The 21,783-nt window shown below is 49.7% G+C and overlaps 1 protein-coding gene across 2 annotated transcripts in view; it reads left to right on the top strand.

The window, feature by feature from the left end:
- NOS1 (nitric oxide synthase 1) overlaps positions 1–16,057 on the top strand; it is a 152,471-nt gene extending 136,414 nt beyond the window's left edge. Inside the window, exons 26-29 of one of the 2 annotated variants that reach the window (XM_030821472.1) lie at positions 1,279–1,427; positions 3,879–4,073; positions 6,024–6,142; positions 8,852–16,057. In XM_030821472.1, coding sequence (XP_030677332.1) covers positions 1,279–1,427; positions 3,879–4,073; positions 6,024–6,142; positions 8,852–8,867 — 479 coding nt within the window. In that variant the 3' untranslated portion in view covers positions 8,868–16,057. The remainder of the gene's footprint in view (positions 1–1,278; positions 1,428–3,878; positions 4,074–6,023; positions 6,143–8,851) is intronic. The other variant, XM_030821471.1, reaches the window with a different exon arrangement.
- The last annotated feature ends 5,726 nt before the right edge of the window (positions 16,058–21,783 follow it).

Here is a 21,783-nt window from a genome sequence, read left to right as displayed (position 1 = left end):
TATGGAACTGTCATTCTAGCGGAACAGCTAACATTTATAAAGTACTTGCCAGGTATCAGGCAGAGTTGTAATGTTTCATGTTCATTTCTCACAACAGTCCTGTTATTTCCATTTTGCAAATAGGGAAGCAGAGGCTTAGAAAGTTGAGTACGTTGTGGCCAGGTGCAGTGGCTCACGCCTGTAATCCCAGCACTTTGGAAGGCTGAGGCAGGTGGATCACTTGAGGTCAGGAGTTCAAGACCAGCCTGTCCAACATGGTGAAACCCTGTCTCTACTAAAAATACAAAATTAGCCAGGTGTGGTGGCGCACATCTGTAATCCAAGTTACTCAGAAGGCTGAGACAGGAGAACCCCTTGAACCCAGGAGGCAGAGGTTGCAGTGAGCCGAGATAGTGCCATTGCACTCCAGCTTGGGCAACAAGAGTGAAACTCTGCAGGTTTCACTCTGCAGGTTGCAGTGAGCCAAGATCACACCACTGCACTCAAGCCTGGGTGACATAGTGAGACTCCATCTTAAAATAATAATGATAATAATAATAACAATAAATAAATAAATAAATAAAAAGGCCAGGCACAGTGGCTCACGCTTATAATCCCAACGCTTTGGGAGGCCAAGGCAGGCAGATCATGAGGTCAGGAGTTCAAGACCAGCCTGGCCAACACAGTGAAACCTCGTCTCTACTAAAAATACAAAAATTAGCCAGGCGCAGTTGCAGGTGCCTGTAATCCCAGGTACTTGGGAGGCTGAGGCAGGAGAATCGATTGAACCCGGGAGGCAGAGGTTGCAGTGAGCCGAGATTGCGCCACTGAACTCCAGCCTGGGTGACAGAGCTAGACTCCATCTCAAAAAAAAAAAAAAAAAAAAAAAAGTTGAGTAAGTTATTCATCACAGAGCTGAGATTTCAACACTGGCTGTCTAGCTCCAGAGTCTGGGCTCTTAGGCCCAGAGTCTGGGCATCAGGTGGGGGCTCCTAAGTAGTCAAGGAGCAGAAGGAAGGATTGAGACCTGGGAGGGAGATCCACTAAAATCTGAACACACTTCACCTCCTTCCTCAGTATGTGCATGTGGATGTGTGTGCATGTGCATGTGTGTGCATGTGCGTGCATGTGAGCACCTGTGTACATGTGTGTGCCCGCATACATCTGCCTGCCCCAGTGTTCATGAGCCTCTATCTGCATGGCGCACGCTAAGGTCTCAGTACCCCATCCCTGGCACCTCAGCCACCCTGCACATCAGGCAGAGAGCCGTCAGTGACATAAGGTCTTCCTGGTCCCCAGGAATGAACCCCTGCCCCATGGTCCTGGTCTTCGGGTGCCGGCAATCCAAGATAGATCATATCTACAGGGAAGAGACCCTGCAGGCCAAGAACAAGGGGGTCTTCAGAGAGCTGTACACGGCTTACTCCCGGGAGCCAGACAAACCAAAGGTAACCCCCAGCAGCCCACCCCCTAGCCCAGCCCAACACACATGCACACTGGTACACACTCATGTGTGTACACGCTTGCACATTCCACTCTCAGAAACCCCTCACCCTCACTCTTAAGCTTCCCGATTTCCCCTCTATGAAGTTGCTCTGTACTTCAGAAAGCATGGATAGGGAAAATATCTATGTAAAATATTTAACAGGCCGAGCGCCTGTAATCCCAACACTTTGGGAGGCCAAGGCGGGTGGATCACTTGAGGTCAGGAGTTCGAGACCAGCCTGGCCAACATGGTGAAACCCTGTCTACTAAAAATGCAAAAATTAGCCAGGCATGGTGGTGCACACCTGTAGTCCCAGCTACTTGGTAGGCTGAGGCAGGAGAATCACTTGAACCCAGGAGGCAGAGGTTGCAGTGAGCTGAGATCACACCACTGCCCTCCAGCCTGGGTGACAAAGTGAGACTCCATCTCAAAAATATAGATGTGATGAAATAAAATATTTAACAGCCTATATTATAATATTCAACTTATATGTAATATCCAGAATAGGCAAATCCATAGAGACAGAGTAGATTAGTGGTTGCCAGGGGCTGAGGGAGGGGAGAATGGGGAGTAATTGCAAATGGGCATGGGGTTTCCATCTGGGGTAAAGAAAAAAGTTCTGGAACCAGATAGTGATGATCCCATAACACCCAGAAGGGTACTTAATGCCACTGAATCGTACACTTTAAAGTGGTTACGACGGTAAATGTGACATGACGTTTTTACCATAATGAAAAATGTGGGGCCAGGCACCGTGACTCACGCCTGTAATCCCAGCACTTTGGGAGGCTGAGGTGGGAGGATCACTTGAGTCTGGAAGTTCAAGACCAGCCTGGGCAACATACTAAGACCCTGTCCCTATAAAAAAAAAAAAAAAATTAAGTTAGCTGGGCATGGTGGCGTATGACTGTGGTCCCAGCTCCTTGGGAGGCTGAGGCAGGTGGGCAGCTTGAGGCGGGAGGGCAGCCTGGGAGGTCAAGGCTTCAGTGAGCTGTGATCATGCCACTGCACTCCACCCTGGGCAACAGACCAAGACTCTATCTCTAAACAATAAATAATTAGAAATAAAAATTAAAAATATTTTAAAATAGAAATTTAAAAAAATAAATTTAAGCCGGGTTCACACCTGTAATCCTAGCAGTTTGGGTGGCCAAGGCGGGCAGATCATTTGAGGTCAGGAGTTCGAGACCAACCTGGCCAACATGGTGAAAGCCCATCTCTAATAAAAATATAAAAATTAGCTGGGCACAGTGGCGCATTCTTGTAGTCCCAGCACTTTGGGAGGCCGAGGTGGGTAGATCACTTGAGGCCAGGAGTTTGAGACCAGCCTGACCAACATGGTAAAACTCCATCTCTACTAAAAAAAAAAAAAAAAAAAGCCGGGTGTGGTGACGCATGCCTGTAGTCCCAGCTACTCAAGAGGCTGAGGCAGGAGGAAGGCTTGAACCTGGGAGGCAGAGGTTGTAGTGGGCTGAGATCATGCCACTGCACTCCAGCCTGGGCAACAAGCGAGACTCTGTCTCAAAAATAAATAAATAAATACAAACAAATAAATTTTACAGCCCTTAAGAGGCAATACTAGTCAGAATGGACACAGGCCACGGGACTAAAGCTCCATTGGATCTTGGGGAGGTCTGGGGGTCCCAGAGAAGGAGTCAGGACATCGCGGCAGGTTGCAGGGGCACTCAGAGAGTCCGGGCAGTGTCTGTTTGACAACTAGGGTGGGAGTATGTCAGTCTTAAGAGTCGCTACAGCTGTGCCAGCTTGTTCCAGCTGAATATCAGCTTCAGAGCGGGAGTTTCCTGGACAAGTTAAAGACATCCTGAACAAATGAGCTCCCTGGAGCTGTACTAGACACCCCTTGTGCCCACCTCACACCCCCTTAGCCCACCTTTTCCTTCTGCTATCGCTACAGCAGCCGGCTTTGCAGAGGTGGAAGCTGGCGGCCCTTTACCTCACCCCCATCTCTTGCTATCGGCCCAGGGCTTCCCTGGCACTGTAACATAGGATGCCTGCAATAACCAGCTGCACTCCTGGAAATGTGCAGGTGTTAACACCCGGTGACCACTGGCCACCAGGAGAGAGAAGTGGGTAGTGAATGCTCCCCGTCTTTCCCCTCTCCGGGGGATGATTCTGAGAAGCAGTCTATCCAGCTCCCTGGAGGGTCCTTAGCAGAGCTGAGCTCCAGTTGTCCAAAGAGGGTAGCGATGTATTCCCTCACCCTCCAATTGACTTTCCCGCCCTCCCTATCTCACTCTTCCCAGTCCCTCACTCTTGTTCCCTGGGATCAGCTCACAAAAGATCCTACCTGCCCACAAGCCCCTGAGTCAGGCTCTGCTTCCTGGGAGGACATTGGCTATGGCAGGCACGTTGCACAGCCCAGCCCCTTCTCACTGCTGTCTGCTCCTTGCAGAAGTACGTGCAGGACATCCTGCAGGAGCAGCTGGCGGAGTCTGTGTACCAAGCCCTGAAGGAGCAAGGGGGCCACATTTACGTCTGTGGGGACGTCACCATGGCCGCTGATGTCCTCAAAGCCATCCAGCGCATCATGACCCAGCAGGGGAAGCTCTCCGCAGAGGACGCCGGCGTGTTCATCAGCCGGATGAGGGTGCGTGACAGGCTGGCTTCGCAAGTCCCTTTTCCTACATCCACTCTCCTATCCCCCCTTTTTCATCCAACCTGTCTTGATGATTAGGGGAGCCACGATGATATCCCTGCTCCCATTCGTTGCACTTACCACTGAGGGTAGAGGTGGTCCCAAACAATGACAGAGAAAGTAGAAGGATGGCTGGGCATGCAGGCAGGTGTAGTAAATATGATTGGAGGCTGTGTGTGAAAATAACGAGTGAGTGGACCTCTGGTAGCTAGACAGAAACCATTCTAACCTAACTTCTCCTGTCCCAGAAGCTGCAGCACTGCCCCGTGTAGTTGCGCAGGTTGGGCACTGCACAAAGAGATCTGAGGAGAACTGTGGAGCCCTCTACACACTCAGTCTCTTTAGTATGACCCTCAAGAGACACTTTTAAAGATTCCCCAGGATTTTGCAGAAGAGAGTTTAAAACTCACCCCGGCTGGGCTCAGTGGCTCACGCCTATAATCCCAGCACTTTGAGAGGCCAAGGTGGGAGGATCACCTGAGGTCAGGAGTTCGAGACCAGCCTGACTAACATAGTGAAACCCTGTCTCTTCTAAAAATACAAAAATTAGCTGGGCATGGTGGTGGGCACCTGTAGCCCCAGCTACTCGGGAGGCTGAGGAAGGAGAATTGCTTGAACCTGGGAGGTGGAGTTTGCAGTGAGCCAAGATCGTGCCATTGCACTCCAGCCTGGGCGACGAGAGTGAAACTCCATCTCAAAAACAAAAACAAAAAACAAAAAACAAAACAAAACAAAACAAAAAGGCCAGGTGCGGTGGCTCACACCTGTAATCTCAGCACTTTGGGAGGCCAAGGCAGGTGGATCATGGGGTCAAGAGATCGAGACCATCCTGGCCAACCAACATGGTGAAACCCCGTCTCTACTAAAAATACAAAAATTAGCTGGGCGTAGTGGTGCATGCCTGTTGTCCCAGCTGCTCAGGAGGCTGAGGCAGGAGAATCACTTGAACCCGGAAGGTGGAGGTTGCAGTGAGCCGAGATCACACCACTGCACTCCAGCCCGGGTGACAGAGCGAGACTCTGTCTCCAAAAAAAAACAAAAACAACAACAACAAAACTCATCCCAACTGAAAATGAACCCACTCTACAGATGGGTGACTTTCTTCAAAACCTTCAGGACCAAGGGAGGCTGGAACCTAGTGCACGATTATGCCTGGCTTGCCAGATGCACACTCCCAACCACTGCCCTTCCTCGGCACTGAGATGCATTTTCCCCTTGTTTGATCCCCTTGCCCTTTGAGAATATTGACTGCCCACCACAGGAGCTCCCATAGCTTGGTAAATTCTCAGCTGTCACAAGTCAGTCGTCACTTGGGCTGTTTCTTGAGACTCCAGGGAGGTTCTTCTCTTTGCTTGATTCTTTCTGGGCAATGTTGAGCAAAGAGGCTCATCTTCAGAGAAACTCATGCATGCCCAAGGAGTCTCCACTGTGGGCAGCTGTGGGGAGTTCCCTGGGTGCTAAGCGGCCGCTTGTTCCTTCCTCCCCTTTCTTCTGGTCTTATGGGCTATTTCACACTAAACCCAGTTTTGCCCAGACCTGAACTTGCAGGAGCACGTTGGAGGGAGGGAGGAAAGGGGGAATGGTGAGGTTTCCATTTGACCTCATCGCTCCTTTTCACCTGAGAATCCACCAAGCAGCAGCGGTGTTTCCAGATGGCAACCTAAATGTTCTTTGCCAACTGGACTACATCCCAGAGAACAGTTGCCCCACGTCCTAGAGAACAGTTTTGCTGAGCAGAGTCTTCGAGATCAAAGGTACCTCAGGGACACTGGCTTCAACCTCATCTCTTTAGGAACCACCTTCCTTAGGGATATTCCATTCCAGATGTCAGGCGAGTCTGCCCCTGCTCCAAGCCTTTATCTGGCATTTGAGAGCTGTTTTCTGGCTGTTTCTGTCCTCTAGGATGACAACCGATACCATGAGGATATATTTGGAGTCACCCTGCGAACGTACGAAGTGACCAACCGCCTTAGATCTGAGTCCATTGCCTTCATTGAAGAGAGCAAAAAAGACACCGATGAGTAAGCTGGCTCCGTCCCTGGGTGAGGGGCGGGAAGAGCCCTCTCTTCTAGGTCCTACTGGGCAGGGGTGTCTGGCTTTCCCACGGTAGGGTCCCCAGAACAGCAGCATCAGCAGCATCTGGGAACATGTTCAAAATGCAAATTCCCAGGCCACCCCAGACCTGCTGGATCTGAAACTCAGGAGTTAGGATGCAGCAGTTTGCATTTTAACAAATCCTCCAGCGGAACCCTGAGGCCCCGTCCAGTGTGGGAGGAAACCCCTGCTTTGGGTGCCGGCTTCTGTTTGGGGCACCCCCTAGTGGAATGATGGCTCCTACCTCTGGGAAGTTGCTTTTTTTTTTTGGATGGAGTCTTGCTCTGTACTCCAGGCTGGAATGCAGTGACACAGTCTCAGCTCACTGCATCCTCCACCTCCTAGGCTCAAGCGATTCTCGTGCCTCAGCCTCCAAGTTGCTAGGATTACAGGAGTGCGCCACCACGCCCGGCTAAGTTTTGTATTTTTAGTAGAGACGGGGTTTCGCCATGTTGGCCAGACTGGTCTCAAACTCCTGACCTCAAGTGATCTGCCCGCCTCAGCCTCCCAAAGTGCTGGAATTATAGGTGTGAGTCACTGTGCCCGGCCGGATCTGTGACATTTCTACCAGAAGTATCTTTCTTGTTTGTTTTTTACCTACTGGAGTTTAGCATCAGATTTAGGGCAAGGGTTTCTTCTACAAAAGTGTTTGAACGTTGCTCATTTAGGAAAGTGGGGAGAAGAATGGGATCGCCCCTGGAGCTAGGTGGAGGTCCGGCACTCAGTTTTTGTGTCCTTTCCACCGGCTCTCTCATCCCCTAAATGGCTGGGTGCTTTCTCATCAACACGAATTACAGTTCATATGATTTTGACAATTTCACTGAACCTCTAGAAATTGCTGGAAACAGGCTAAGGCACCAGGAGGCTGTGACCGGGTCTCATGATTTAAACCTTACTTGAATTCCATGGCACAGCAACCTCAATCGTAATTTCACTTCCCAATGCTGCCTGCCCCAGTCCCTGCCACAGAAGCCCTGGAAACCACCCCTGGATGCCCTTTACTTTAAATTGGGACTCAGCTGTCTCTTTTTTCAGCAGCACAAGGCATACACTCATTTCTTGAATTTGGCATCTTCTTTGTTTTCCCCTTACGATGACACAGCAGTCTCGAAAACACACTGTCGTGGCCAGTAGACTCGTATCATTGCCTTTAAGGCCACAAGTCCCTGGGTTGTCAAAAGGCTTTAAGGCCAGGTGTGGTGGCCTATAATCCCAGCACTTTGGGAAGCTGAGGTGGGTGAATTGCTTGAGCCCAGGAGTTCAAGATCAACCCAGGCAACGCAAGGAGACCCTGTCTCTACAAATAATTTAACAATTAGCAGGGCAGGGTGACACACGCCTGTGGTCCCAGCTACTTGGGAGGCTGAAGAAAGAGGATGGCCTGATCCCACGGAGGTCGAGACTTCAGTGAGCCATGATGGCACCACTGCACCCCAGCCTAGGCAACAGAGCAAGAACGTGTCTCAAGAGAAAAAAAAAGGCCAGGTGCGGTGGCTCACACCTGTAATCCCAGCACTTTGGGAGGCCGAGGCGGGTGGATCACGAGGTCAGGAGATCGAGACCATCCTGGCTAACACAGTGAAACCCCATCTCTGCTAAAAATACAAAAAATTAGCCAGGCATGGTGGTGGGTGCCTGTAGTCCCAGCTACTCGGGAGGCTGAGGCAGGAGAATGGCGTGAATCTGGGAGGCGGAGCTTGCAGTGAGCTGAGATCCCACCACTGCACTCCAGCCTGGGTGACAGAACAAGACTCTGTCTCAAAAAAAAAAAAAAGCCCTTTTGCCAGGCCCAGTGGCTTACACCTGTAATCCCAGCACTTTGGAAGGCCAAGATGGGTGGATCACTTGAGCCTAGGAGTTCAAGACCAGCCTGAGCAACATGGCAAAACCCTGTCTCTACTAAAAACACAAAAATTAGCCAAGCGTGGTAGCATGTGCCTATAATCCCAGCTACTCAGGAGGCTGAGACATGAGAATCACTTGATCCCAGGAGGCGGAGGTTGTAGCCAGCCGAGATCTCATCACTGCACTTCAGCCTGGGTGACACAGTGAGACTCAGTCTCAAAAAAAAAAAAGTCCTTTTAAATGTTTCTCTTCCTGGCCAGTTGTACTTGTGAGCATTCATTCATTCATTCATTCATTCATTCTTTCAAAACAAGCCCCTGCTAGGTGCCGGGTCCTGTCCAAGACACTAGGGCTACAGAATAAATGAAAGACACGGGCTGGGTGCCTGTAATCCCAGCACTTTGGGAGGCTGAGGCGGGCAGATCACCTGAGGTCAGGAGTTTGAGACCAGCCTGGCCAACATGATGAAACTCCATCTCTACTAAAAATACAAAAATTAGCCAGGCGTGGTGGCAGCCACCTGTAATCCCAGCTACTTGGGAGGCTAAAGCAGGAGAATTGCTTGAACCCTGCTGGGATTTCAGTGAGAAGTGGATGTTGCAGTGAGCTGGGATCGAGCCACTGCACTCCAGCCTGGGTGACAAGAGTAAAACTCCATCTCAAAAAAAAAAAAGATAGAAAGAGACGAAGCCCCGGAACCCAGAGCATGGGTGATTTTCTCTGGGGCACTCAGAGGAAACAGCAGCCTCACCCCTGCGGCACTAACTGCCCCCTGACCTCTCCTTCCACAGGGTTTTCAGCTCCTAACTGGACCCTCTTGCCCGGCCGGCTGCAAGTTTTGTAAGCGCGGACAGACACTGCTGAACCTTTCCTCTGGGACCCCGCGTGGCCCTCGCTCTGCCTCCTGTCCTTGTCGCTGTGCCCTGGTTTCTCTCCTCGGGGTTCTCGCCCCTCAGTGGTTTCCTCGGCCCTCCTGGGTTTACTCCTTGAGTTTTCCTGCTGCAATGCAATGCTTTTCTAATCTGCAGTGGCTCTTACAAAACTCTGTTCCCACTCCCTCTCTTGCTGACAAGGGCAACTCACGGGTGCATGAAACCACTGGAACATGGCCGTCACTGTGGGAGTTTTTTTCTCTGGGGTTCCCCTGGAAAGGCTGCAGGAACTAGGCACAAGCTCTCTGAGCCAGTCCCTCAGCCACTGAAGTCCCTCTTTCTCCTTTTTTATGATGACATTTTGGTTGTGCGTGTGTGTGTGTGTATGATGGGCCAGGTCTCTGTCCGTCCTCTTCCCTGCACAAGTGTGTCGATCTTAGATCGCCACTGCTTTCATTGGAGACCCTCAATGCCAAGAAACATGTCCCTGGCCCATATTAATCCCTCGTGTGTCCAAAATTAAGGGTCCATGCCCATGTACCTGGAACATTTGGAAGCCCCATAATTGTTCTAGTTAGAAAGGGTTCAGGGCATGGGGAGAGGAGTGGGAAATTGATTAAAGGGGCTGTCTCCCAATGAAAGAGTCATTCCCAGAATTTGCTGCATTTAGATTCTGATACCAGTGAGCAGAGCCCTCATGTGACATGAACCCATCCAATGGATTGGGCAAATCCCCTCCCCAAACCCACCCATCCCAGCCAGAATCACTTGGCCACATCCATTGACTCCCCCCTCCTCCAGCAATAGCATCCAAGGGGCCCAGAAGTTATGTGGTTCAAAGAAGCCTGGTGGCAATAAGGATCTTCCCACTTTGCCACCAGGTGACTTTGGATGGGTCACTTGTCCTCCATGGTTCCTAGTCATAATGTCATACGAACCTAAAGAATATGAATGGATTAAATGTTAAAGCTTTGGTGCCTGGAAACAATATCAAGTAACAATGTGATTGTTATTTTTTTATTCCCCCAAAGGGGGCTTTGCTGCTTCTTCACCCTTGGGGATGAAATAATGGAAGCTGGTTAAAGTGGATGAGGTTGGAGAGAGTTGCCATGATGAGGTCCCACGTGGCTTCTTCGCTAGGAACCGCAACTTGGGGTGGGAAGAACTTGGCCCTCAGGCTTGTTGCCCTCTACAGTTGATCTCCAAAGTTTTAAACCTGTTAAAGTAATTTTGACAAATACATTACCCTCAACTCAGATCAAAAATGGGCAGCCAAGTCTTCAGTAGGAACTGGGGCCGGTGCAATTTCTCCTTAAGAGGCAACCTGTTGAATTTACTCTCTCAGAGTAAATGGTGGGAAGGGATCCCTTTGTATACTTTTTTAAATACTACAAATTAGTGTCAGGCAGTTCCTAGAAAGAGACAAGAAATCCTAGTGGCCTCCCAGACTGCAGGGTCCCCAAGGATGGAAAGGGAACGTTCTGCTGGTTCTACCCTGTTTGTTGTGTCTTGCCATACAGAAAAACCACATTTCTTTTATATACTGTGCATGGGCATATCTTGGTGTTCAGTTTGGGTGTCTGCTAAAGAGGAAGTGCACTGGCCCTCTTTGAAAGGGCTTTACAGTGGCGGCACCAAGACCCCAAAGGGCCCAGGCCAGGAGACTGTTAAAGTGAAAAGGCAATCTATGACTCACCTTGCTCTACCATCCCCGGCAGCCCCCACCGGTGTCCTGTTCCTGCCACATGGAGCTTGACTTCATGCCAGCTATAATCTCCCCTGCCTTCCTTTAATCTCAATTTCCCCTGCTCATTCTTCCACAGATATAAAGAACAAACACTTAGCATCCCACACTCACCCCTTCTATCCTGAAGGGAAGCCCATTCTAAACTCCTTTCCTGCAAACCCATTTCCAGCTCCTAGTAGCTTTCCTCCCAAAGGCTTTCTTTCCAATCCTTTATACCTTTGGAGACGCCTCCCCAATTCCCCAGGGAAGGAAACTGCTGTGTCCAATCCCCATTGAAGAGAAATTGGTCAGTGCTTCCCACTCTAAGTCAAGCTTTATGCAGGAATGCTTTTCCATCAGGGAATAAATACTTAGAAGAGCTTACAGTGTGCCAGGCACCTCCTTTCTGCATGTCCCTGCCCTTCTAGTAGCAGACAGACAGAAACATTGTCTCGTTTTGTCAAGGAGTCCAAAGAAATGATTATAAAACCAGGATTCATCCTTCTTCTCCAGAAAGATTTTTTTTTAAGTAAACACCTTTCAATCCCCAACACAAGCTGCTTCACAACTCCAGGCAGAAGGCAGGAGAGCAATCTGATGTGTTTCTTTCATTTGCCAGAATTCCTGATACCAAAAGCCTTTCTCTGTTGAGTAACCTATCAAGGACCAGAGTGGAATCAAGATTTAGAGTTACGCTCAGATCAAGAGTGGGGAAATACTGCCCTCTCGTGGTGGGTTTTCATCCAGGCCTCGTAGCCAACTGTAAGTGCAAAACAGAATTAAGCAATGGGTAAGCAAAATAGGGCTGACAAGGTATTTGGGGGTTATTCGGGTTATGGCCTGTTTGTTTTCCTCTTCCCCCTGAATTGGCCAGTAGCAGCTCCAGCCCCGTTTCACAAAAGTGAGTTTGGCTAGGAGGAATAAGATGTCTCCTGAAATAGGAACACCGGAACATCATGCTCACCTGCCATCGCTATGCATCCAGTTCCCGCAGCTTGTGTCGTGAAAGAGCAGAGAGATGATGTTAAACTCCCTGGGAGGAGAGAGGGCTTCTTTTGGTTTCCCTGGAGTGAGACAGCCAGGTGTCTTTCTTTTGCGGGGGGACACTTCAGACCCGTCAGAATGGAATTTTGGGAGCCGACCTGAGTGCAAATCCTAATTCTGCCCCTGCTGGTGCAGATGGCTGTGGGCGGCGCACTTGACCTTTTAAGATCTGCATACCCACCTGTATAACAAGGCGGATTGAACGAGATGATGCCCACGAAATGCCCAGTTACAGTACCTGGTTCAAAACTTACTGCATTTTAATTTTTCACTTAACTTATAACATGTCTTGCTTCTCCCGTGTGTGGAAGGCACCAGGGAGTGTGCAGAGATAAGCAAAACACAGTTCCTCTCGTGCAGAAGGTTAGAATCTTTTTTTTTTTTTTTTTTTTTTTTGACAGAGTCTTGCTCTGTCACCCAGGCTGGAGTACAGTGGTGCGATCTCAGCTCACTGCATCCTCTGCCTCCCCCAGTTCAAATGATTCTTCTGCCTTGGCCTCCTGAGTAACTGGGACTACAGGCGCCTGCCACCACGCCCAGCTAATTTTTGTATTTTTAGTAGAGTCAGGGTTTCACCATGTTGGCCAGGCTGGTCTTGAATTCCTGACCTCAAATGATCCACGCACCTCAGCCTCCCAAAGTGCTGGGATTACAGGTATGAGCCACCACACCTGGCCAAAGGTTATAATCTGATGGAGAGAGACACCCGTCTTGGAACTGACATAAATTTCTGGGATTTGAGAAATGGATGGGATTTCACTGGTAGCTTCTGGAACGTAAGAGTTGGCCAGGAATTGGGAAGAGTGAGAGGAAAGGCACTCACAGGGAGCATGTAAGATAAATTGAGGTGGGCTTTGGAGGGTGAGAAAAGGTGGGCTGGGACCAGACCATGGGGAGAGGTGAGTGGCATTACAAGAAATTTAGGCTTTATTCAGAAGGCAACAGGGAGTCCCTAAGAGTGTTTTTCAAAAGGGGACATTAAGGCGACTGGAGTTATGCTTGGAAAAGAAAGTTCTGGCCACAGTATAGAGCATGGCCCGTTGAGCTGTTGGGGGGTTATTGCTGCAACCAAGGCTTGAGTGAGGAAACAGGCAGATGTAGTGATAAAGAGACTCCAGGAACTGAATCAGCGTACCTGGCGCCCCATCCATTGTAGAGGGTGAGAACAAAGGAGAAATTAAAACATCTTGCAGGCTGGGCGCGGTAGCTCATGTCTGTAATCCCAGCACTTTGGGAGGTCGAGGTAGGTGTATCAGCTGAGGTCAGGAGTTGGAGACCAGTCGGCCAGTTAGTAGAAATCCTGACTCTACTAAGAAAATAACAAAAATTAGCCGGGCATGGCGGCACGCGCCTGTAGTCTCAGCTACCTGGGAGGCTGAGGCAGGAGGATTGCTTGAGCCTGGGAGATGGAGGCTGCAGTGAGCCAAGATTGTACCACTGTACTCTAGCCTGGGTGACAGAGCAAGACTCCATCTCAAAATGAAATAAATAAAATAAAATAAAATTAAATTAAATATAAAATAAAATAAAACATCTTGCCCCTAGCTGAGAGAGAGGTCTCCGAAGAGCAGGCTCAAGGAAAAGATGAGTTTTCAGAGCTGATGTGATAGTCAGCTTCTCTGGAGTCGACAGGGTGAATCCTTCCCAAGTCCAGCCATGCCCAGATGCCCGGAGGGAAAACTGACCCCCAGCCAGTAGACATTGGCTAAGAACACGGAATCTTCTGACCAAACACGCTTTCAGCAGCTGCCTGCTCTGGACTTTGAAAGAGGTCAGGTCTTGCCCTAAGCTCAAAACAAGTGAGAGGTGTCCTGACCTACTAGCTCATGGGGCAAATGGTCCTGACAGGATGGGCAATCCAGATGCCTGAGCCCCTTCACTCCTACAGCACCAGCACCTAATGCAGCCTTTTCATTCATGCCATTTGGAAATCCATGGACTTCTAGCCTGGGTTTTAAGCCAGCCATGTTTCCTTGTATATTTCCCTACCCGCTGCCCCAGATACCCAGCATGCCGCTGTGGCCACCATGTCCTCAAAGCCTTCTGTCTATATCAGGAAGGTAGTCTGAGACTGCCAGGAAGCAACAAGGAGAGAGAAACACTAACTAGTCTTCCTTTATAACCCATTCATACCCTCTGGCTGTCCCCAACCTTCATAGTCTCCTGCATCCAAATGTCCTCTTTGGCTCAAAAAGTAGGCCAGGCATGGTGGTTCATGCCTGTAATAGCACTTTGGGAGACTGAGGTTGGGAGGATCACTTGAGGCCAGGAGTTTGAGACCAGTTTGGGCAACATAGCGAAATCTCGTCTCTACCAAAAAAAAAAAAAAAATTAGCTGGGCATGGTGGCTTGCTCCTGTGGTCCCAGCTACTTGGGAGGCTGAGGCAGGAGGATCACTTGATCCCAGGAGTTCGAGGGGACAGTGAGCTAGGATCACACCACTGCACTCCAGCCTGGGTGACAGAGCAAGACCCTGTCTCTAAAAAAAAAAAAAAAAAAATTAAAATGAAAGACTAGGCACTGAGATTGAGGAAACACAGGTCTGAGGGTCTGAGGGAAGGGACCTGCCTCCCAGGGAGTCAACACAGATGTTCCCCATGAACAGAGATTTGACCTTTGGAGGCCAACCTGGCCTGGCCTCTGCCCTTTATCTCACACTCCCTATCCTTGGCCCACTGCCAGTCCCTGCCTTGTGGCAAAGGGAACCCAAAAGAAAAGCTGCCTTTCCCCAAATGTAAGGACCCAGGTACACTTTCACCCATGGAAAGCAGCGTCTGTTGAGAGTCTGTCTCCTATTAATACTTATCAAAGCCACGTGCGAGGGAGGTGGTCAGGTGCCAATAGGCCTTAGTATGTTTATATGAGTTTGTTTTGTTCTAAAATATCCGAACAGTTCTGGTCAAGCGGGGCTTTGCCTGTCTGGTCCAAAACACAGTCCGTTAGTAACGAGATGGCCCTGGCAGGCAGGAACAAAGCTGCCTCCATGCACTGCGTCCTGTAGTCTTTTAGAAAATGACTCTAGGACATCAAAGTGCCCAGATTTGACTCCTAAGTTCTAGGAGACTCTAGCGCAGGGTCTGTCAACCTCAGCACTATTGGCATTTGGGGCTGGATAATTCTTTCTTGTGGGGGCCGTCTTGGGCACTGTAGGAAGCTGAGCAGCATTCGTGGCCTCCATCCACGAGATACCTGTAGCAGTATCCTGCCAATGGTAACAATCAAGTATGTCATCAGACATTGCCCAACGTCCCCAGGGGGCAACACCCCTCTCTTGTACTTCACGGTCAAGAGAATCTCTGCTGGCTACCCCAGGACTTCTCATTATAGATTTCCCGGAACAAGCAGCAGAAACTTTGCCTAGCCCAATGGTTGTTTCCATTATCTGCTGCCAAAGTGGGATTTGAGGATATCTGGGGGAGGGGGCATGGGGAGGGCAGCATCCTTTCAAAAACCCCTCCCAAGCCAGGCGTGGTGGCTCATACCTATAATCCCAGCACTTTGGGAGGCGGAGGCTGGCAGATCACTTGAGGCCGGGAGTTAGAGACCAACCTGGCTAACATGGCAAAACCCCTTCTCTACTAAAAATACAAAAATCAGCCCGGCATGGTGGTGGGCACCTGTAATCCCATCTACTCGGGAGGCTGAGGCAGGAGAATTACTTGAACCCAGGAGGTAGAGGCTGCAGTGAGCCGAGATGGCGCCACTGCACTCCAGCTTGTTGACAGAATGAGACCCTGTGGGGGGGGAAAAAAAAGCCCTCCCATGCCAGAACAGAGGATGGCAGTCCGTTTTGATAAAACACTATGTCCTTGGTGGTGGTTCTGATTAAGATCCACTGAGATCCAGTGCTCTTGAGCTGGGTCTCAGTCCCCTCCCATGTCCTGTGCTCTGCCGCCACTGTTTTCATTGTTGTGTTCTCGTTGTGATTATTAAGACTCACACTCCTGGCTCAGCAGTGGTTTTCCAGAAGGCCCAAAGAGTGGTGCCGGGCACCCCACGTCACAGTGTCCGTTCCGGGCTTGGGAAGCTGGGGAGGTGGGCAGACCTGGTTGCATCTCACCACACACACACACACACACACACACACACACACACACACACACACGCTGTCAGAAACTCGGCCGTCCCCCCTACCTCTGAGCTCTCGATGCTGCTAATCTCTGCCAAGTGTCCCTGTGCTCCAGTACCTTCCTTGAAGGACTGACGCCCACCCCACGCTCTTTGCGAGGTTGTCCAGGCTGTGTTTGTCGCATGCTCTTCTTCTGTATAGTTCTCATCTTCCAATTTTATGGGATTCAACAAAAGCCTATTATGCTTGTTTGCATTATGGTTACAATATTAAAAAGTGGATTCAACTTGGCTGGCTGCTGTCTTCTGTTGGATTTGCTTGGAGTTTCTCACACCTTGGCCTGCTGTCCTGGGTTGGGTGCCCCAGAAGCCTGGTCTGAGATGGAGTTGGCAGGAGGCTGACAAGGGAGTGCTCTTGGGGAGGAGAGGGGAGAGAGGGGAAGGGGAGAAGGGAGGGGAAGGGGAGAAGGGAGGAGAAGGGAGTGGAGGGGAGGAGAGAGGAAGAGAAGGGAGGGGAGGGAGTGAGAGGGGAGGGTAAGGGAGGAGAGGGGAGGGGAGGGGACGAGAGAAGAGGGGAGAGAGGAAGGCACAGGGGAGAGGGAGAAGAAAGACCAGGGAAGGAGCAGGAGTAGGAGGGGAGGGAGGGAAAAGAAGGGAAGAGAAGGGAGGGTAGAGGAGGGAGAAGAAGGAGAGAAAAGAGGAGGAGGAGAAGGAGCAGAGAGGAGGGAAAGAAAAAAGAGAGGAAAGGAGGGAGGGGAGAAGAAAGCTAAGGGAAAAAGAGAGAAGGGGAGGGGAAGGAGGAGGCAGAAGGGGGGGGGGAGAGGAGGGAAAAAAAAGAGAGGAAAGAGGAGGGAGAAGAAAGCTAAGGGAAAAAGAGAGAAGGGGAGGGAAGGAGGAGGCAGAAGGAAGGGCAGGGGGAGAGGAGGGGAGGGGAGGAGGCCTCTCTGGTCAGAGGCAAAGCTGAGCTGCCATAAATCTCAACAGAAGCTTCAGCCAGCCCTGCAGGGCATTCTAAAGGTGACCTTTCAGAGGTGTCCTGATTTGGGACTGGAAGGCAGGATTTTAGACCCCTACATCAGTCGGTCTTGAGTCAGGCAAATCTCACCAGCAGAAGCCATACCCAAGGGGCTGAAGGCTGAGGGTGCTCCCAGCAGCCAGGGGACTCGTGCCTGATTCCCAGTGCAGATCTGGGTGGCGCAGCTGAGCATCCTCTCCGCCCTCCTCCCCAACACCCCCTTTCCTCCAGCACAGCTGCATCCATAGCCAGGGCCCCAGAGAAACAGTAGGACCTTCACCCTCAGTCCTCTTCCATTTAGGGCCCTCCTCCTTGAGGACCCTAAACTCTAATTCTTGGCTGGTTTCAGGCCCAGTTCCAAAACAAAGGGACCTCAAAAGCAGTAAAAGAATAGATGAAGAGGCCGGACGCGGTAGCTCATGCCTGTGATCCCAGCACTTTGGGAAGCCGAGGCGAATAGATCACATGAGGTCAGGAGTTTGAGACCAGCCTGGCCAACATGACGAAACCCCATCTCTACTAAAAATACAAAAATTAGCTGGGCGTGGTGGTGCACACCTGTAGTCGCAGCTACTCAGGACGCTGAGAGGCAGGAAAATCACTTGAATCTGGGAGGCGGAGGATGCAGTGAGCCGAGACCACATCATTGCACTCCAGCCTGGGCAACAAGAGAGAAACTCCATCTAGGAAAAAAAAAAAAAAAAAAAAAAAGAATAGATGAAGAAGCGCTGATGTCAAATGCCTGACAGGTTTGTGACCATAAAGGAATAAACTAGCAGTTGGGTTTGATGCAGGGGGATGAGGCTTCATCGTGCCCTTCCAGACATGGCGATTTGGATGCTGTGACTAGACATTTCAGCTTTTTTATTTATTTTATTTTTTATTTTTTTGAGCCAGACTCTCCCTCCATCACCGTCACCCAGGCTGGAGTGCAGGGCACTATCTCGACTCACTACAACATCCATCCCAAGTTCAAATGATTCTCCTGACTCAGCCTCCCAAGTATCTGGGATTACAGGCATCCGTCACGACACCCGGCTACTTTTTTTGTATTTTTGGTAGAGATGGGGTTTCACCATGTTGGCCAGGCTGGTCTCAAATTCCTAACCTCAGGTGATCTGCCTGCCTCAGCCTTCCAGAGCGCTGGGATTACAGGCGTGAGCCACTGCACCCAGCCGACATTCAGCTTTTTTAAAATTACCAAGTAGCTTATTCAACTCATTGCCCACCCCACCTGCACACATACATCACTCCTGACTCCTCCATCCCATCCCTGAGCCTCACGCCTAAGTTCAAGTGTGGGATGAAGATCAGAGACAGAGCAGGAGTCAGGGAACTCCATGCCATACTTACTGTCCTACAACAATGTGTTAGCCAATTTTAAGAAGGGCTAACAGTTATTAAAAGGCAGTCTTGGTGGGCACAGGGGCTCATGCCTGTAATCCCAGCACTTTGGGAGGCTGAAGTGGGAGGATTGCTTGAGCCCGGGAGTTCAAGCCAGCCTGGGCAACATAGTGAGACCCTGTCTACAAAAAATACAAAATACAGCCAGGCACAGTGGCTCATGCCTGTAATCCCAGCACTTTGGGAGGCCAGTGCAGGTGGATCACCTGAGGTCAGGAGTTCAAGACCAGCCTGGCCAACATGGTGAAACCCCCATCTCTACTAAAAATACAAAATCAGCTGGGTGTGGTGGCACACACCTGTAACCCCAACTACTCAGGAGGCTGAGGCAGGAGAATCGCTCGAACCCAGGAAGCGGAGGTTGCAGTGAGCCGAGATCACACCACTGCACTCCAGCCTGTGTGAAAGAGCGAGAATCTGTCTCAAAAAAAAAAAAAAAGCTGGGTGTGGTGGTGTGCACCTGTAGTCCCAGGTGTAGCTATAGTCCCAGGTGTAGCTATAGTCCCAGCTACTCAGAAGGCCAAAGTGGGAGAATTGCTTGAGCCTGTGAGGTCAAGCCTGCAATGAGCCATGATTATGCCACTGCACTCCAGCCTGGGCAACAGAGCGAGTCAGGCAAACAAAGAAAAAAAGAAAAAAAACCTAGTCTTGACAAGAATGCTTTGACATGTTACTATTTACTCTCCTCCAATTTAAAGCTTGGGTAACTGACGTGCAAGGGGATCAGACAGTTTATGCAAGGCCAACATAGCATGTAGATGTTAGAGGTGAGATTTGAACCCAAGCTGTGCAGCCGAAGAATCTGCATTCCTATCCACCACCCCGTGCTGTCACTAAGACACCCGGACTGTCTTGGCTCAAATCCCAGCTCCTCTACTTTCTAACTGTGCAACTTTGGGTAAGTTACCCATCCTTTCTATACTTCCATTTCTTCACTGTGAAATAGGTTCTGATTGTTTCTACGCCATTGGTTTACGATAGGGTTAAATGAGTTAATATTTGCAATATGCTTAGGGCAAGACAGGATGGAATGGAATGGAGTAGAATAGGTAGATAAAATAAGGCCCCAGCTTTGGTGCCTTCCAGCCTTCTCAGCTTTTGTGTCTTCTAGAAGTTCCAACAGCCCATCCTGAAGTTATTTGATACTTAAGCACTGAGTTTCTTAGGCCTCCTCGGACCACCTGCAGTTACAGGGATCTCTCCTTTTAAAAGCAGGTGAAGCCAGGCACGGTGGCTTATGCCTGTAATCCCAACACTTTGGGAGGCCAAGGCGGGTGGATCACGAGGTCGGGAGTTCGAGACCAGCCTGGCTAACATAATGAAACCCCGTCTCTACTAAAAATACAAAAATTAGCCAGGCGTGGTGGTGTGTGCCTATAGTCCCAGCTCCTGGGGAGGCTGAGGTAGGAGAATTGCTTGAACCCAGGAGTTGGAGGTTGTGATGAGCCAAGATCATGCCACTGCACTCCGGCCTGGGTGACAGAGTGAGACTCCGTCTCAAAAAAAAAAAAAAAAAAAAAAAAGAGCCAGTGCCTGGGCATCTCCCTGACCTATCCAGGGAAAGGCTCGGATGTCTTCATGTCTAACCAGATCTCAGCATGACTTATATACACACTGGAGTTTCAACAGGCTCCGCCCCGGAGGCAGTCGGGAACAATTTAACATTATATGCATTTCAACCAAATAGCTTCTGTTTCCTGGCAACCACGTAAAAAACCTGAGTCTACACCAAAACAGAACCTTCCCAAGTACAAATCAGAAAGAGAAGCAGGTGGGAAACAAGTGGTGGGGGAGGGAATATAAAAATATCTTTGAGTCACTGCAAATGAACATAGAATATGAGCTTCACAGCCCCTTACAGAGTCAAAATGTGTTTATTTGTTTGTGGTACCTTCCGCAAGATTACCAGGAAATCAAAAACAGGCAAAGTCTTTACAACCAGGTGAATCAATATCGTGTTTGATACACATCACTAAAAGGAAATCACTTTAGTGATGGCCTCTAGAAGAAAATGAGGTTACGTTAATCAGACAGCAGAAGAGTTGAGACCTGAGTAATTAGTTAAGTGATGATTTGTTTTATTTATTTATCTGTTTATTTTTATTTTTATTTTTATTTGAGATGGAGTCTTGCTCTGTCACCCAGGCAGGAGTGCCATGGCACCATCTCGGCTCACTGCAACCTCCGCTTCCTGGGTTTCAAGCGATTCTCCTGCCTCAGCCTCCCGAGTAGCTGGGATTACAGATGCACGCCACCACACCTGGCTAATTTTTGTATTTTTAGTAGAGACGGGTTTTTGCCATGTTGGCCAGGCTGATCTCAAACTCCTGACCTCAGGTGATCCGCCCGCCTCAGCCTCCCAAAGTGCTGAGATTACAGGTGTGAGCTACCTCGCCCAGCCAGGTAAAGTGATTTAAAAAACAAAAACAAAACAAAAAAACCCTCAAATTTCTTTGTATTACTAGACTCAGGGATGGGGGTACAGAGGTGAGTGATCTCCTGGCCTTCATGCATCTAGGTTTTCTCTGCTGGAACCCGGAGTTGACATGGGAAGCCTCACTCTCTTGGCCCTTTGCTAATTTACTGTGACCAAGAATTTTAAGATATTCAGGGGTGATGTTTTCCACTCTCCTCCTCTTTCCTTCAATTCCTTTTCTCATAATGAAAGGAACTACCAGATAAAGCAACAATTAAGTTTGAGAAAGACAGCTGGGTGCCATGGCTCATGCTTGTAATCCCAGCACTTTGGGAGGCCAAGGCAGGCGGATCACTTGAGGTCAGGAGTTTGAGATCGGCCTGGTCAACATGGTGAAAACTTGTCTCTACTAAAAATACAAAAATTAGCTGGGCATGGTGGTGTGCGCCTGCAGTCCCAGCTATTCAGGAGGCTGAGGCAGGAGAATCGCTTGAGCCAGGAGGTGGAGGTTGCCATGAGCCAACGTCATGCCACTGCACTCCAGCCTGGGCGACAGATCGAGGCTCCATCTCAAAATAAAAAAAACAAGTTTGAGAAAGCCTCAGAGACATGCAATAAACTCGAAGTGTAGTATCTGTGGCATTAATTAAACATGGTGCAGTGAGTCACCAAATCCGTTTAGTTTTGAACGTTTCGAAAAGAGTCTGTAACGGAAACGCTGTTATTAGCAGAACGTTGCCGGCAAAGTCTATGGGGAGAGAGACACCTGTTCCGTTTCCCTGCAGGCTGGTGGCATTGCCTTCCTTGGAAAGCACATGCTGCCCCCCAGATTGCCCTTCCTAAAACATCTCTTTCATCCTGTCATGCCTTTGCTCAAAGTCATTCGGTGCCACTAGGGATCAGAGGAGGAAGGGCCAGCCCCTCTGGCCAACAGTCAATGTTTGTGTGACCACACATGGCCCTTTTTGTCTTCCCTTTCTTCCTCAGCTCCACTCAAGTCTACCTTTCTGGGCTGATTCACCCCAGTGGTTCTAAACACAGCTTTTCTTTTCCTTCCCATGGGGCCTTTGCCTCTGCCACTCCCCACTACCTGGAAACCCACCTTCCTCTCTTATTTCTGTTGATACCATTTCTATTGCTGAGAGTTTGATTCAAACAGCCCCTTTGTGTGCCTGCCT

Source organism: Nomascus leucogenys, chromosome 10, assembly GCF_006542625.1.
Source record: "Nomascus leucogenys isolate Asia chromosome 10, Asia_NLE_v1, whole genome shotgun sequence".
Taxonomy (NCBI): domain Eukaryota; kingdom Metazoa; phylum Chordata; class Mammalia; order Primates; family Hylobatidae; genus Nomascus; species Nomascus leucogenys.
The sequence above is the reverse complement of the archived record's forward strand: the minus strand, read 5'-3'. Positions and strand labels throughout refer to the sequence as shown.